The sequence below is a fragment of the Anastrepha ludens genome, chromosome 2, assembly GCF_028408465.1.
Source record: "Anastrepha ludens isolate Willacy chromosome 2, idAnaLude1.1, whole genome shotgun sequence".
Classification (NCBI taxonomy): domain Eukaryota; kingdom Metazoa; phylum Arthropoda; class Insecta; order Diptera; family Tephritidae; genus Anastrepha; species Anastrepha ludens.
The window spans coordinates 42,755,746-42,771,149 of record NC_071498.1 but is presented as its reverse complement, the minus strand read 5'-3'; the positions used below and the strand labels follow the sequence as shown (position 1 = coordinate 42,771,149).

General features: G+C 35.5%; 1 protein-coding gene across 1 annotated transcript; it reads right to left on the bottom strand.

The window, feature by feature from the left end:
* Positions 1-320: 320 nt before the first annotated feature.
* LOC128869696 (uncharacterized) lies at positions 321-14,179 on the bottom strand. The gene has a single exon (XM_054112305.1). The coding sequence runs from the start codon at positions 10,438-10,440 to the stop codon at positions 7,912-7,914; it is 2,529 nt and encodes an 842-aa protein (XP_053968280.1). The 5' UTR covers positions 10,441-14,179; the 3' UTR covers positions 321-7,911.
* Between the last annotated feature and the right edge of the window lie 1,225 nt (positions 14,180-15,404).

Genomic DNA, 15,404 nt, shown 5'->3' with positions numbered 1-15,404 from the left:
TTACAAGAGCTGGTAAAGCAGTGCGGCCTAATAAGCTATAGCCATACTCGCTAGTACCGAATCTTACTCAATAGCTTTGTTCTTGCTTTCGCATGCAAATTATTCGTCAAGTTAATCGAGCATGGCGATAGCGAGCAGGGCAATGGCGAATAGAAAAGGCCCAATGATACATACACCGATTTGAAGGAAATAGCTTTCTTTAGTGTTAATGTTAACCTCGATATACTTATAGGAGGCATGGTATGTGGCATATAGACTAAAATGTGAAAACCAATTGAGCTAGGGAATTAAAACTTTGGCACGAATGCATCAGGTGAATATACTGTACTTATGGTGGAAAGCGGTAGGTATGGGGAAAAAGAGGCGAGGAACCCTCATATGAATTGAAATTTCCGCATCGCTTTTCTTCCGAACCACAAAAGCTAGGATAACGAAATTTGATACAGTTACACAAATTAGTGATGGCGAAAAGTAGTAGGTATCGAAAAGGAGGCGTAGCTACATTATATAATTCTACTGAAATTGAATAAAGCATACTCCTACGGGCGACTCTAATAGTTAAAAATCTGACATCACCACACTTTTCCTTCCGTTAAATAGCGTATGTATGTATGTATACTTCAGTGGCAGTCGCATGTATGCCAAATTCGCGTATGTATGTAACTGGTGTCTACATTTTTACTTAATTGTTTTGACCGAGCTTCTTCTCCAATTTGTGATGTGTGTTCGACTCGGTGCTGTGCTACAAATGGAGCAACTTACAGTTTATTACCACTTCCGAACGCCAAATGGTTATTTCGCGCAGCTTTTCATGATGTTTCATCTCCACAGCGGGCGTCGACGCGGGCTTAAACGTTTGGTGATTACACACAAGCCCACCCGACTCCATTATTTAATATTTTCCGTTCAATATTTTTTGAACACTGAACGCCTTCCCAATACTTATCCTGAATTTTAACAGCGAAATGCCTCTCATATCCCATACGAAATGCAAAGAAAAAAACACAGTACTTTAAGACACATCAAATATCAATTTGTTTTATTTTGTTTAAGTTTTCTTTTCTTTTTAAGTTTAGTTTTCGTTTTAGTTTTTTTTTTAATTTTCTATTTTTATTTTTTATTTTATATTAGAATAAATAGTTATTTGTTTTAATGTTTTTTATGCTTAAACATATTGTTTTGTCACATATCAGATATCACTTAATTAGATATTTTCTCTGGTTTGTTTTCACATTTGATTGGAAAAATAAATAATTAATAAAAAAGCTTTCAGTTATCATCAATCTTTTACAAATATTTTATAGCTTAAAATTAAGTTTTAACAGACAGTCATAGACATAGTTTTGTTTTTGTCATTATCTATTAGATAAGTTTTTAAAAATTCTTTAATGCTAGTTATAAATAATTAGTTGGTAGTTTTTGTTAAAAAAATAAAACAATTGTTGCAACATCACATTTGGCTTTTCATTTGACATTTCATTTTTGTATTTCGGTTCCACTCCTTTGCACTACAATACCTGGGTATTATAACATTGAAAAAAAAAAGAAAAACATTTTTTATTTATAAATCTATTTTGCAGTGAACATTCGAGTTCGATAAAAACATACATACTATATTTTATGTGTATGTATGTGTATGTATTTACAATATAAAAATTACACAAAAAAGTACACAGTACAAATAAATTTGCTTGGTAGCAATTTAACGGCGCAAATTGTATTGAAAAATTACTTTCAAAATATAAAAATGTGTATGTTGTGAGAAATAGAATTTTTTTGTTATTTTTGGGGGAACTTAATTTATAATTATAATTAATTACATTAGTAAAGCTATATGGGGTTTGAAAGTATGGCGTGCTTAGTAATTTTATGTTGATTTTTTCATGATTGTGTTTTTTTTTTCGTTTTTCAACTTAGATGTTTGATTGAAATTCTGTTTGTTTGCCAAGTAAAAAGCAATATTTGGTATTATTCAGCATAATATAATATTATTCAGAGCTACTTTGTAAGTTAGATTTGGTTTTTTTTTTGAGCTGTTGAAGTAAGTAACGATTTTTGGTGTTATAACACGTAGTTTGCTATAATTCAGCGCACGTTTCTTTTCACAGCATAAAAAAATAAAAAGCAATCGTTTTAGAGCATCTATAAAAGTGGTGTCTAACATTATTCAGCGCTCTTAAGTTAAATTCAGCGCATATTTTTCGAGCTTAAACTAGCGTGTAATGGTAATTGGTGTTATTTAGCGCAATTGAAATTAATTCAGCGCAATTAAAATTAATTCAGCGCTATTAAAATGGATTCAGCGTTTCTGATTTTCTTTTTTAATACTTCAATCAAAGTGGTTTTTCGCAAAAATCGATATTTTAAGTGTTTGAATTCGGAGTTTGCTTTTTGGTTTGCTAAATATGCGAATTTCAAATTGTTATTAAATGCATGTCAGCGCATTTGGGTGCCGTCTAAATGAATTCAGCAAGGTGCCGCTGCATTTTTAAGCCTCTTGTTTTGTTGTCATAAACAAATTAACTTAGTGCCTCACATGCACGCATTCAGCTTTAATTCAGCAAATATTTATTTTTCTTTTGGTGCAATTCAAGCACACTGATATCAATTCAGCGCGTATTCAGCTAGAAACTTCACTTTTCTTCAGCACTTTGTTAAAGAAAAACTCGAAAAAATGCTGCAAACTTCAAAATTAAGTGCAGCTTTTTTCAATAGAAGTATTTCATTTCCTTTTTGCAGTCACCCATTCAGCAATAATTCAGCAAATATTTGAAGTTTTCATAAATCATTATTTTTCAGGTATATTAAACTGATATTTGGCTATTTAAATAATTTCGGCGGTTATTCAGCGGTAATTCAGCAACAATTCAATTATCTTTCAACTCTTAAAAAAAGTAGATTTTCAAGTAATGCCGCAAATGTCTGCCTATATATTACCATGATTTGAATCTATTATTTATTGAATTTCATGCTCAAATTGTGTGCTCGTGTGTGTTTTACTGCAAATAGACCTTGCGCTGATTTCGCAAATCGATAAACATCTAATGCTATTCAAATGTGTATTTACTATAATTTATGCCTTTTGCTTCTTTTTAGTTCATTACAAGCAGACAGTTTTTCAATTGGACGCATGTGTATTCGCTACTTTGTTTTGTTTTATTGTTGTAGTTATGGCTTTGGTTTTTTTTTCTTCTTCTTTAGAATTAAAGCTAATGAGGTATTTTGCTTTCTGCACGCAAATATTACTAAACCTTTTCTAATTCCTATGCAATTATATATTGACAACAATAATTGACTATTTCAAATTCATCCTAATTAACACTTGCCTTCAAGAGCATACAAATCTACATATACTTTCATAGCGGATTTTTGGTATTTTTTTCTTTTTTTAATATAATACATTTTTTACAGAAATTTCTCTTTTTTTTTACTTTAGAATTGCTACAGACGGCAAGTTTTTACAAAAACTTCTCCGAGCATAATACAAAAAAAAAAAAACACATAATACAAAACAAAATTGAACAAAATTACATATTTATTTCACATATACATACCTACATATGTATATTTTTAAATAAAGTAAAAAAAGAGACTTTTGTATTGTAGTATAAAATCGTGTTTTTGGGCCCCAGTGCCTTGGCTAGACTTTCAATGTGAAAATCAAATCGCAAGCTTGGGGAAATTTTGCGTATACATGAAAGTATTTTAATTACGGTACGTTTACATATACATGTGCAGTTACAGTGGGCGCCTGTTGCATAAAAATTGACTGCAAATATGTTGAATGGAAAAAATAAAGTAATACTACTAGTCTATGCATTAAGTTGTAAGAAGCGCCAAAATGTTGTTATCCTTTTATTAAAAATTCTGTAGGCGTGTCATTATTTTGTACTGTTATTAATACTGGTTAGTTAAAGTTGTTTGATTTTTTGTTTTCTCATTGGATGCTTTTATATTTTTGTGTGTTATTTGAGAAATTTTTTGTTATACGGATTTATATAGTAAGGAAATGTTCCTGTATTAATTTACACTTTTATTTTTTTTTTTGTATTTAGTATAAGTTTTTATATATTTTTTTCATACTTTCTACTATTTCTTAAAGTTTTTTATTATTTTTTGAGTTAAATAAAAAAAAAAAATAGGATGAAATCAAACATTACGACAAAAAGTCAAAAAAAACTAATTTCATTCAAAAAGTCAATTTTAAATAATTTTGTATAAAAAAAAAGTTTATAAGAAATCAAAATTATAGCGAAAAGAAAGAAAATTAAAGAGAAAAGAACTAGGGCGAAATAAAAAAAGACAAAAAGCCAAAAAGTTGATTTTATGCAAAAAATGTCTTTCTTATAATTTTATTAAAAAAGACTTATAAAAATAAAAAAAAATCAGAAAATTAATTAAAACAAAAAAAATTATCAAACATTTTTTATTTGTATGAAATAATGCATTTTAAATAGCACAAAATCACCGAAGGCCCTAGTAGACAGTGTGATAATTTAGTTTGGGTTATATTGAATATATCCCCTGTAAATAATAATAATAATAATAATAATAATAATAATAAATAGCAAAATATATACATAGACCAGAGATGAAAAAAGTTAAAAGTTCAATATAAAAGAAGTTATAAAAAATAATAGTTAATATATATAATAAGAAACGGAAAAAAATATAAAAAAATGTGTAGGAAAATTTAAATTGGTAGAAAAAATTGTTTGATAAAAAAGGATGAATATTTTAATTACTTTTTCTGTTTTTTCGCTTTAAAAAACTTTTACTGAAAATTCTGCTTTTCTACAAGTTATTCTTGCAAATTTGCTAATACTTTGAATTGTTGTTGTAAAGCAGCTGTTTCAAGCAAATTATTTTGATGGGAAAACAATTTAATAATAAAAAAATTAATTTTTTAATTATTAACAATTTTAACAAAAACAATTGTAAGTTGTTTTTGTACCGAAGCTGCTTTGAACGTATGTGCATAGGTTGAGGGTATAAATATTATAAAACATTTAATAAGTAAACAAAAATTTAAGTTGTAAAAAGAAATTTTGTAAAGGGGAATAATTTCAAAATGTTTAATATTAAAAAAAGGTTTATAATATTCACCTTTAAAAACGCAATTAAAAAAAATCATTTATGTATGTCATACGTAAGGCAGCTAGTACACTTTGCTTTTATTTACATATAAGAAAAGAATATCAGAAAAGTAAAAAACAAAAAATTTATATAATTAAAAAAAAAATTTTTTCATCCTCTTTTTTAATTTTACGCAAATATTTTCCTTATAATTCCTTTCACTTTTCACTGCAACAGGATTTCTGTCGAAGCCAGCCCACTGTACATACATATGCACACATATGAACTGTCAAATGGTCAACTACTTAGCATTGCCTATAACCCACTGTACATGAATATGTATTTAAACTACTAAGTATTGCAGATGCAATATAATACGTCAGGTGAATGTTAAATGTACATATGAATGTACATAAGTAAGCAAGAAGTAGAAAAAAACGCAGAATTATAAAGTGTAGCAAAAAACAGTGCCATTCATTTTTAAATTGTCTGCGATTTGTTTGGAAAAAGTAGGAAAAATTGTGTGGCAAAGAAATGTATACACGAATACAAAGTTTCTAGAAGACTAAGCGCATTCACTTTTATTCATAATGGAAGAGTTAACAAAGTGTGTGAAAATTATTACACTCGCTGCACAATACAAGCGCGTGCGCTTCGTAAAATTTTTATAGTTTCATAGATTTGATTTTATGAATTTCCCGCTTGCCGTTTCAATAGCAAAGCAATTTGTGATTTCGTTTTCGATTTCGATTTGTAAATAATTGAATTTGAATTTAATTACTTTTTTTGCACTTTTTTATTTCTTTATTCGCTACAAAAATTTCAATTTAATGCTGCCATTTTCTGCACTGCTAGTTACTTTGGTAATTTGTAATTATTTTTATGATAGTTTCTTTATGTGTTTTCGTGTGTGTGTGTGTGTGTGAGTGCTGTTTCTTCTTAAACTATACATACATATATATATACATATATATATACACAATAAATATTTATGAGTCACATTATTAGAATGTTATAAGTTAATTACAGCTTTTACGTGTTGCAATAAATGGAAAGTTCTGTTGAGTTTACATTACAACGATTAGCTATAGTAATTAATCGATTTCAATTCGAGCGTGAACCACTTTATTATTGATATTATGCAATGATGTACACGAAACTACTGGTGTTTGCTCTGTATATACACATACACGCCTAGATGCATACGTATTCACTACGTAAGTGTGGTACGTATACTTGAATGTACAAGGTGGCGCAAAATTAATCATCCTATCGGAAGATTTAGGTTGCCTTAAAACTTTAATCTTTATTTATGAAAAAAGTTATTGAAAATGCAAATTGGGTGCTTAATTTTGCGCCACCTGTTATGTGTAAAAATCTGTGAACTTTTGTAAGGACTCCGTCGACTTGGCACTTTCTAGCTATTAATCACTAAAGCACAGAGTTATTGTGCAACATTGAAACTATTACCCATTCATAGCAATTACTCGTACTTATGCATAATTTGAATAAAATTTTTATGAAAACTTTAAAATTTAGAGATACCGGAGTGCATGGAATAAATTACTTCCAAAATTTTTAAATTCAATTTCAATTTTCATTTAATTTTGATTTTATAATCTAAAGTCAGACAAGCTGCTACGCCAAAAGTTCACAGATATGTGTGTAAATATTTTTGATGTGCATTTACAAATATTGGCAAATATTTTTTTTTCGACTCAAGCTTTCAGATTTGAACTATTTAATAGCTTACCCAAATATTTAATTTTTTTCAATTATGTTTAGCCAGCATAAATTAATTAATTCTTTTATTTAACTTGTTTTATCATTTGAAATGACCTACGCACTTGATACTGTTAATGTTCAATTAAATCTCTATTTCATATATATTTTGCAAGCTTTTAGCTCATAATATAATTTTATATACAATATTTTTGCTAATTTCTTTCAACATATCTTTAAGTCACTTTCACTTGTACAAATAAAAAATAAAAAAATAATTCAAGTAAGTCGATACCTGTGCCTTTCTTCTACATACATACATTTCATTTTTAGCATTTCAGGTTTCATCACATCAACTTGAGGTACTTTCAATTTGCAAAACTACACGACACACACACACAAACATGCATATGCATAGGTACAAGTGTACTTTTCGTATGCTTATTACTTTTTATGTAAATACTCCGCCAAACATGGAATTAGATACATATTTGATAACCACGTTCTATTATTTCTTTCCATTTGAATTGTTTAATCCGCGTTAGCCGACTTTCTTATTTGCAAAACATTAATTTTTTCTTACAACTCCCTTTACTTTTTGCTTCTACTAAGCTTAAGCACTTTTTGTCTTGCTTAAGCACTTAACGCAAGAATAAACGCTACAAATTCAGCAAACAGCTTAAACGCCCACTAACAAACTGATTGTGGTTGGATACTTAACAGATCTATATCTCTAATTACTGCTAGCGCTCTTAAGTTTTATTACTTAGCACATAAAAAGCGAATACTGAATACTGACTGGTTTCTGGTTTACTTGGTTTGCTTGGTTCTCTAAAACGCGCTTACCACTTCCAAAACTGCTCGAGCTGCAAACTGACGATAACGATGACAATGACTATTGGAGTGTCCATGTGGGGGCTGCTTGTAGCATTCGAATTACTGCTTTGTCAGCTGCCGGCCGCGTATGGACTGCACGCTGTCTTTCAAGACTGCTTTGTGCCTCAACACCGGCTATGCTGGCGCATAGTAGCTAGCTGGCGGCTGGCTGACTGGCTGTCTGCGACGCTGCGATCTATGTCTTTTTCTATGCCACTTGTGGCTAGTTTGTGCGCCTCACACGTCTGCTGGCTCCACTTCAGTCTCTTTGCCTTGCGCGCAGGACTGCGCTGCTGCACAGCCTAAGTTCCGCGAACTCTGAAAGAAGATCTTGAAGAGACTACGCTTGGCTGCAAATTTGCCGTTCGTCGCTGGCAGCGCCTCTGTAATGCGCGCTGTGCCATTCGGCGAATTGCCATTGGTGACAAGTGTTGTTTTAAGCGGTGTTGGGCTATTGCAGCTTTTAGTCGCAGCTGGCGATGCAGTCATTTGGGTAGCTTCTGTGGCTTGCGTTGTTATTGTTGTGTGCGGCGCGCCAAAGTTGATGATTGTGCTGCAGCTGCTGTTCGGTCGCAGTCCGTGTATGCGCGCCGGACTGCTATGCCTATTTGGCGTCCCCGATGGTGGTCCTGCCGTGCTGTTAAGCGAACTTTGCGGTGTTAGGAATTTGCAGGAGTTGAGCGAACATGTCGATACTTTGCTTATGTTGCGACGCATATTGGCGCCGTTACGCGTGCCTGCGCAATGACGATTTAAGAAGCCACTGCCGCGTCCGCTAGAGCTGCTCTGCCGTTGCAGTGAACGTTCGCGTGTGCGGGATTCCAAGCCGAAAAGACGTTTCACGCCACGTCGTACACGCTTGTTGCGATAGGCAAATATGAAGGGTGAGGTGAGATTGCCTAGTAGCAGCATGAAAATGGCAAGTTGCGTGGAATGTTCAAAGTTGGCACTGGGTAGGCGGCTCTGTAAAAGCACTAGGAAACCATATGGCAGGTAAGAGACCAGGAACATGATGACCACAAGTATGCTGATGCGCACAGTACGCGACTCCTCGCGATACTTGAAGAGTGATGATGCGTTGGACAGGCGATGGCGCAACGTTGACATGTAGCTAAGTGCTTTGGGTGAGCTATGTGACAGGCAAGGAATTTGCAGTACATGCGAGTGATGACGATTTGCGCTTTGTGGCGCAAACTGTTGATGGCGTACGGTGGGCACGTTTTGTGGATGCAGCTGCTGGTGGCCCAGCAGATGTGGTGAGCAATTCGTCTCCAACGCGTCTTGTGTGTACTTATGCAAATTGGGTGAAGAGTGCACCTGCCGCACACCTTGCAGACCACTTGATTCCTGCAGATCCTGTGACGATGTACCAAGCAATGGCAGCTGACGCGCAGAATAGTTGCGCTTAATCTCGCCACTCGCAGCTTGCAGCGTCAGCAGGATATTCTGATTGCGGTCGGCATAGTTGGGTTGCTGCGTGAGGGGCACCAGTGGTTCGGCGTTGTAATCACCCGAGTCCAGCTGAGCGGCTTCGTCGGATAGACCATCATCGGAGATCGTAGGCAGAAGTACTTTAGCGGCGGAGTCACGTCTCGTGCCAACAGGGGAGCTTTTGCGTTGATCGATCTGCATTTGTAAGCCACCCCGCTCGCAAGCGCTGCCCCCACCATTAGACGAGGCTGATGACACGGAATTTCGGTGCGCGCACATATTCGCATACTGCAGCGATGAGCTCTGCTGGTGGTGTGTCAGGTTGAGTGCACTCTGCAACAATGGCGAAGAACCATTCTGACGCATACGCAAGCCATTCTCACGCGCCTCACTAAATATGCGCCAGTACATGCCACAAACGAAGCCAAACGGCAACAATATGATAATGACGAAGTAGACGCAAGCGAAACTCATGCCGAATATGTTATTCGCTGAGGACATGTTCAGCTCGACAAAGCCCCTTTGCTCGTGCAACACCGTTGTAGAGGTGAAATCGATTTCCCGAAATGCGGATAATGCGCCAAATAGTATGCCAACCACCCAGGTGAGCGCGATAAAGATCCATGTCTTTAGGCTGGAGATGCGCGTATGATAGCGCAGGGGATCGGTGACAGCGCACCAAGTGTCACCCACAACGAGCAGCACGCCAAGCGCGCCTAAAGCGGCGGCCATATCAATGGACCAGCAACGTATATGTGGCCGTGGCATTAGTGAAGCGACCACATCGGCATGCGTTGAGCTAGCCACCTCGGCAGCATGATTCTCCTCCTCAATCTCGGTGATCACAATCGTATCGGTGCCTTCATCAATCGTCAGCTCTTGGCAGTACGTGGAGTTGCACTTGTAGATCGTCTCAATTGTGCGTGGATCCTGTTCGCCATCGCGCAAACTCGTCAAATTGCGACGCACAATTACGCCCTCCTGTTCGACCAGCTTGCCATTGTGTTTGATCGTCATCTGACGATTACCGGGCTTGGCGAGTATCTCGATGCGGTCGTCGCTGGCCGAAGCGGCGAGTGAGAGGCTAGCGGATAATGTTGCTGCTGATGATGAGTTAGCGACATCTTCTTCTTCGCGTGCGCTATGCGATGCTTGGCTAAGGAATAGCGTTGGGGCGAGTATGAGGCAACCGATTAGATTGATAATAAGCAAGTTGATGGTGAAACGATTGGCGGTGGTGCGCAAACCTGGTGTTACCCAGAAAGCGCCCAAAGCCAGCAAATTGATGACAAACGAGAATAGCAGTAGGGCGAGTATGAGAAAATCTATGGCCATTATTCGATGCAGTGGCGGGTGTGAGAAATTAACATACACGTTGATGTTAATGTTGTTATTTGTTGTTGGTGTTGTTGTTGCAATAGTACTCAGCTACTTACAAAGTGTAATGTGTACGCGAAACTTGTTACTTGATTTTGTTGTTTTTGCTTTTGTTGATTTTGCTTTTGTTTTTGCTGTCGCTGATGCTGATGCTTCAATGATGTAATCGTTATGTGCGGAAGTAGATTGCGCGGCATTGGTGCAAAAGCAAATTCGAAAACAAAACACAACAACAAAGTGAACGCACGCGCGCGTTTGTTTGTGAAAGGGCTTTGTGCTTAGTAACACTTATTCGACTATTTTTCTACTTTTTTCGGGTATTTTTTTCTTCTTTTGCTGCTCAGTATTTAGTCAGCGTTTGTGTGTTATATTGTAGGAGAAGAGGTGTGGTCACAGCAAACATTACGTTAGACATGCAAATGCGCGGAATAATCTTTTTTAGTTTCTAGATGGAGGTAAATGTTCACTCCATTCAGTTAAACGGTTTGCTACTCTTTATGTGTTTGAGTGACTTTTTTTTACTTTGCGAATTTTCACGCTTCGGCGCTCCCTTGAAATTGCCTTATTTGAAGGCTAACTGGCGTGCATGGGGCGCGGACGTTTGCTTTCTTTCACTTTCTTTGCTTTTTTATTGCGGAAAGTTTTCGCTGCTTTACCGCTTTTCGCTTAGTCACTGCCACTTTTTGGCCAAGTATCAAAGTTGTTCTTTGCTTTTGTGCCTCACTGCTGTTTTTAGTGTTCCACTCAGATTTTTTTTTCAGTTTCTTGTTTCAATTTTAACTTTACACTTTTTTCAGCACTTAAAGCCACTAGAGATACTTTTTATTGGTTTCCATATGATAAATATTTGTATTGGTAAATTTTTTTATATGTTTTTTTTAGTTCTTGAAGCACTTGCACACAGAATGAACGTTTATCTAAAGTTCTTGTGTGTGAATGAATAATTGTCTAAAGCTCGCTTCTTCTTTGGTTGAGTATTCGGTTAAATACAATTTTTTTTTTCACTTTGTTACTGCTCACTTCTCTTAATAACCAATCACTTAAACCTCTTCTGCTTTTTGCCGCCTTAAGGGGATTTCGTTTATTTGTTACTAATTGTTTATTTAGCTTTTCGATTTCTTGTTTTCAAATTTATGCACAACTCGCAAACGCGTTTATTGTTATTGTTGTTTTTGAACGTCTGCTGTTCAGTGTTTTCTTGCGCGGTACGGATATTTCAACTCAACACACGCCACGAAATTTTTGGTTTTTGTATTTTTTTTTTTTAATTTTATCACTTTTTGTTTCGCAAGCTAAATTAATTGTTTCACAATTCCAGTTGGTTGTGCGTTGGCTTTTGCTTAATAAATTTTTTAAGCCACTGCTTTTGCTGCATATACCTTTTGCTGATATTTTTTAACTTGTGCTGCTATTTCGCGACACTTAAAAATATTTTAGTACATTATTGTTTTTTCTCATAATTTGTAATATTTCTTCAAAACGGACACTGCTAAAACATTATCACGCTGTACGTATTATACTTAGCATTCATCCAGTTTTCTCATAAAATTTTTCATTTCATCTGTTGTTTCTTTCTTTATTGATTTTTTAAATTTGCTTAATATCTGCGAAACCGTATATCGCGCGTTTGACCGTGCGTTTTCATAAATTTTCTACAAATTTCAACTTCAACGATCTGCACTCCCAAACGTTTCAAGCAAAACTGTAGAGCGTTCGCAGCGCGCTTCCCATATAATATATATCCCAAGTGTGGTGTGGTGCGATCGGGCTGGCGAGTGACGCGAGATCGCGTTATCGTTGTACGCGCGAGCGCCACAGTATTGGACAATAAACAGCTGAGCGCCCCAATGGTGGGTGGCTATGGCTGTAGTTGCAGCTGCGATCGCATTCGCGCTCCACTCTACTAATTATGCGTTGTTCATTAATTGGCAGCAAAGTGTGCGCGCTCCCTTTCTCTCCCGCTCTTTTTCCAGTGCGCTAGCGTGATTTGTTCGGAAATTTTTATTCGCAGAGCGCGCTGAGCATATTGAGCGCGCTTAAAAATCACTTCAATAAGCACTCTTTTCACAAACACAAATTCACCCAATGCAGCGCGAGTTGACTAGCGCATAGCATTTCTCATCACTACACTTCACAGTGTTGAATGGCCGGCTACGAAGTCCAACGCTGTCGTGAAAAATTCCCACGGTAAGTGGGATGAGTCGTCGACGCACTGATTTTTTATGCTTGGCCGCAGCAGCAGTATCAGTTAGTATGTGTACGCGGTGGGAGTGTAAGAGGTGGCGTGGTAGTCTTGTAAAGTCGCAAGTCACGCTGTGCTGCTGCCGTCGCGTTGGTCAATTTGTGTTAGTGTAACTCGCAGCTCGCGAGACATCTACACTATGCGCTCGTCGCAACTTTTTTTCTTTCTTTTTTGTTGTATTATTATTATTGTTTTTTTTTTTTTTGATGCTGTATTCGTTTATCGTTCGGCGGCGTCTGCTTCCTCTTCGTAGCACTTTGTTCTGCTGTATCTGCGATATCTTTAATTGCCTGCTGGTGGCGTTTTTGTTGTACTTTATTGAATTGTAGTTACTTTTTATTTTTTTATTTCTTTTGCTTTGCTATTAATTTATGAATTGATTAATTGAATAGTTGTCCGTTTTCGTCGCGACGCTGTTAAGGTGTCGCGCGCGCTTTCAATTGACTCGTCGATCATGCGTTTTTGACGTGTTCGTGTGCAAGTGAACATGCCGCTTGGGTGCGCCTTTCTGCTGATCCCCTTTCTTTTTATACGGCTCTTTTCTTGTTCTTAGAGCTGGGATTACTCTTCCTGGGCTCGATCGTTATGCACTTTTAAAATTAGCTCAATGTAATGCAAGTTGGGGACTTACTTTAATTTCGCTGATCTTGAAGAAATTCCCCTTTTGTATTTGTACTTTTTAATAGGGACGAATGCCACACCTACAGTTGTAATGACCGCTTCAGTTACTCTTTAGTGATATTTATGAATTAATAAGAAGCTTACGCTGCACAATATTTTAGTTGGTTACTGCACTTCACAAATTTTATTTTGTTACCAATTTAATTTAATTTTATTCATTTTCGTTTACTTCTCAGTGTTTGTATTTTATATATTTTTACTATATTTTTAATTATTTTCACTGTTTATTTGCCTCTTTCAATACACTTTGTTTTCTCGTGGTTTTTTTAAGAATAATAGCCTCCATTTATTTTCTTTTCTCGCTCCCTCACCAACTCAGCGCTATTTTTTTAGTACCTACTTTTTTCCGCTTCGCATATTCTACAGTATATTTCCACTTGCTTATTTATTTCGACATTGGCGTTTTTTTCCGCATAATTTTGGCACACACAAGTACTTCCGTTTGTCAATTGCCCCTTGCGTATTTTTTTATTTCTCTTCGTACCAAAGGTAGCATCTGGTTTCCATCGCGCTAGCGTAAGAAGTACAACAGCAATAGCAAAATATTTTATATTTATTTTGGTCTTATTTCATTATGGCTTGTTTCAAGTATTTCCATGCATTTATCTTCTCTTTCTTCACTTGGCCGCTCGACAACATTAGACACCCATAAAATAACAGTTTTTATTACATTCACTGTTTGCTCTTGTAAATATGAGTTTCATTTTTTGTTTTATCTCCACTTGATTTCATATTTTTGACCATTTGCAGCATGAATGCAATGGCTTTGCGGTAGTATCTGCAAAGAGTGAAAAGAGCACAAAAAGAGAAATTTTTGAAATTTGTTGTTAAAATCCATTATACTATTTTCCTGTACTACTAATTCTTACTTATATTTATGAGTATTTTCCTAGCAAATATTTGCAGATAAATAATCTTAAAATGGAAAATAAAAATGGCTCTCACGTATGTGGCTTGCCAGCTGTGTCAATGTTGTGTCGCTCTTCGAAGAAAACACTTGCCACATAGTAAATATTGGTATTTGAACAATGGTCCAGTGTCTGCGGGCACTCGCCATGTCGCTCATGTTAAGCACGTGATCAGCGCACGACTGATTTCATCACCATTGTATCGATACAATAGAATTGACCAAAAAACACAAAACAAACAAAACACGGCTTGCACTTATCAGTAAGAGTTACAACGCCCACGGTACTAGTCTGCATGGAATTATACATACATACACCCTGTAGGAAGGTACTTTAGCTTGGAACTGATTTAGGGAGCACGAGGAACAAAACTGAAGAATGTTCCAGAAAAAAGAGAATTACTTGCCTTGCAATAAATCCAGTTGCTTTACATAGAGGTCCTAAATAGATGCATAAAAAAATTCCTCAGTGTCAGGAGACATAATAAATTTAAAAGTTTCAAAACACTTTTCGCGACATTTCGGTCTTTGGGATTGTGATACTTTTGTAGCTAATGAGTGACGTACTCTGCAAAAATGCGTCCTCTCCTGATACTTAGTAGTGATGGGAAGTATCGAGCACTTTTGAGAATCGAAGACATCGGTAGCTAAGAATCGTGAAAAAGTACAGGGTATTTTATTTAGAATCTGGCACTTCTTTCATTTCATTTCATTTCATTTATTGCCCAAAATCATTTTAACATAGGAGTTTACAAAGTTATGATAAAATTAGATTATTTAGCATTATCCTAACATACATTTGTATTTATCTAGCAGTTTAAAACTTATTTTTCTTTTGATTATACAATAGGTTATCATTATTATTTGGAATGTCTTTGGCATAATTTTAAAACTTATTTATATTCTCCCAAAAAGGGCTTAAAAAGGAGATAACGTATATTAAACTTCTATAATTTATTTGGCTATAAATTGATCAATGTTATAAACTAAATTTTCATAGTTGAAGTTGTAAGTATTGTATCGCCTATGATAATATATTGCTTTACTATTATTATGTAACATATTATTATTTTTTAGTATTTTTAAATATAT

What these genes read in the sequence shown, in the direction of transcription:
- LOC128869696 (XM_054112305.1), bottom strand. Translation starts at nt 10,440, where the DNA reads ATGGCCATAGATTTTCTCATACTCGCCCTACTGCTATTCTCGTTTGTC.